Source organism: Daphnia magna, linkage group LG5 (genome assembly GCF_020631705.1).
Source record: "Daphnia magna isolate NIES linkage group LG5, ASM2063170v1.1, whole genome shotgun sequence".
In the NCBI taxonomy this organism is placed as follows: Eukaryota; Metazoa; Arthropoda; class Branchiopoda; order Diplostraca; family Daphniidae; genus Daphnia; species Daphnia magna.
The window spans coordinates 3,933,086-3,935,542 of NC_059186.1; the positions used below are offsets into that span (position 1 = coordinate 3,933,086).

Below are 2,457 nucleotides of genomic sequence, written 5' to 3' on the forward strand. Positions count from 1 at the left end.
GTTTCAGAAAACAGAGAGCCCACCGACCGTAGCTCTGATTCTGGCAACTTTCCAACGGCAACTGGTGCCAAAACTGCAAGAGCGCGCCTTTTATACGAGTTCAAGAGGGCAGGGTAGGTCTGTTAGGTTCTTTACTTGGGTGTATTAGCGACTGTGTCAGTACAAGTACATTTACCAGAGTGTTCTGCTCGTGACGTCAGGGACCAGGTCAACTTAGGAGTAAGGGCAAGGCCAGGGTGTAGGAAAGCCTCTACTGGTTCTGTCAACTCCTCTGATCTAACAAAAATGTACATTTTTCAACACATAGTCATTTAGATAATTGGGTATTTTGCGTGCTCTAGTTGAATGTCGCGGCGGGGATGACAAAACTGCCGGTTGTTTCTCCATAACTTCTGCTTCTGTTGGAACTGCAGGCAGATCCTTTGGTCCCGCAGTCGCTTGGCTTGGTGTAGGGGAGGCGATTGGTAGTTGATTCTCCGTCGTGATTCCGGTTGTCACCATACGTCGATCTCTTGATTCCGACTCTACTTGGGGTAGCATCACGTCACATGTTTCTTCAGGTTCGGTTCTTCCTCTAGGCAGTAATTGGCTGCACTGACGCTTAATGATTTGGTCTCCAATCTGCACTTCATACAAAAAACTTCCGATACGATGGTTAACTACTCCTTCCAGCCATTTATTCTTCCCGCGGCGGAAATCCCTCGCCATCACCTTTTCTCCTGCCTGGAACTCCGCTTTGATCTTCTCCTTTTTCATTAGGTTGGTTGGCTGAAACAAATCAAATTTACCACGATTTTGTCTACCCAACAGTACTTCCGCAGGAGTCTTTCCAGTAGATTTATGAGGTGTGTTTCGGTAAGAGGTCAAAAAGCGCTGGAGTTTGTCCTCGAATGTTCCGGGCTGATCTCTCATTTTGTGTAAGGCCTTTTTCACCGATTGAACCGCCCGTTCTGCCAGTCCGTTCGTCTGAGGGTGATATGGTGCTCCTCTATGATGAAAAATACCGTTTACTAACATGAAACGTTTGAATTCTTGAGATGTAAACTGTGGTCCGTTGTCTGACAACAATTCAATGGAAAGTCCAAAACGGGCAAAAATAGTTTTAAGTGTCGATATTGTAGTATTCGAGGTAATCCTATTTAACCGGAAAATTTCTGGCCATTTGGAAGTGGCATCCATTAACACAAAAAGATATTGACCACTCGGCAACGGACCTGCAAAATCTACATGGAGGCATGACCATGGTTGAGCGGGAACCGGCCATGCAGCTTCTTTTTTTCTCATCGGATTATTTCTGGTTTGAAGGCAGGGTAAACATGACGTGGCCATTTCTGTCAGCTGACTGTCTAATCCTGGCCACCATACAAAACTTCTTGCTACTGCCTTCATTCTCACGATCCCTGCATGCTCTTCATGTAATAGTGATAGCACCTGTGGCTGCAGCGTTTTTGGAATGACAACTCTGTTTCCCCATAAGATCAGACCATCCTTGACGGATAATTCCGTTCTCTTCCTATAGAAGGTGGCTAACGATGAAGATACTTTATCCAAAATTCGCCATCCGTTTTGTAATCTGGTGCTCACCTCCTGCAGTACTGGATCTAATTTGGTGGATTCCCGTAAGTCCTTGGTTACTAATGCTATTCCAAACAGCTCCGGCCGGGAATAAGTTAATTCTGGTAGCTGCCCCACTGTTTCCGATGGATCTTGTAAAGGAAACCGTGATAATCCATCTGCGTTTCCATGCTCAATGGTTTTTCGAAACTCGAATTCGTAGGAATATGCGGCCAATATGAGCACCCAACGTTGCATCCTAGCAGCAACCAGTGGTGGAATTCCTTTCTTTGGACCTAAAATGGCTAGTAGAGGCTTGTGGTCAGTAATCAAAAAAATTTTCGCCCATATAAATACGAGTGAAATCTTTTAACACCGAAGATAATATGTTGTTTCCTAGTAAAACCTAATGCTTCCCCCCTTTTTGTTTCTCAGTATCTTATGTACGTTCTTAGTTCTCAGTATCTTATGTACGTTCTTAGACCGACGACTGATGTTCGTACGGTCATCTTCTCGATCTTTTTCTCTGACTTAGTCTACTTTCACTGAGGATCCGATATACTTGTGTTTGTCTTTCTCTTACACATCTATAACAAATCTGGTAATTACAATCCTTCGTTAAATATCCCTTGTCTAAAGTCAACAGGTTATGGGCCCAGAGTACTAATTCTTCCCTACGCCTAACAGATATAGACAAGATGCCTTCATTCAGTGCGAAAGATGTAAGCCACATAAGCAAATTCAATGGCGTTGATTTCGCATTTTGGAAGCTTAACATTCGCACCGTCTTTGAAAGACACCGGTTGTGTGGCATAGCCTATGGCGACATTCCGTGCCCTTTGATCAACATTGAGAACGACAAAGCCAGAGACATCAGGAGTTGGAGTGACAAGGATTCTATTG

General features: G+C 44.2%; 1 protein-coding gene across 1 annotated transcript; it reads right to left on the reverse strand.

Annotated features, from left to right (window-relative positions):
• Positions 1-276: 276 nt before the first annotated feature.
• Positions 277-1,179, reverse strand: LOC116923897 (uncharacterized protein K02A2.6-like). The gene has a single exon (XM_032930454.2). The coding sequence runs from the start codon at positions 1,177-1,179 to the stop codon at positions 277-279; it is 903 nt and encodes a 300-aa protein (XP_032786345.2).
• Positions 1,180-2,457: the final 1,278 nt, after the last annotated feature.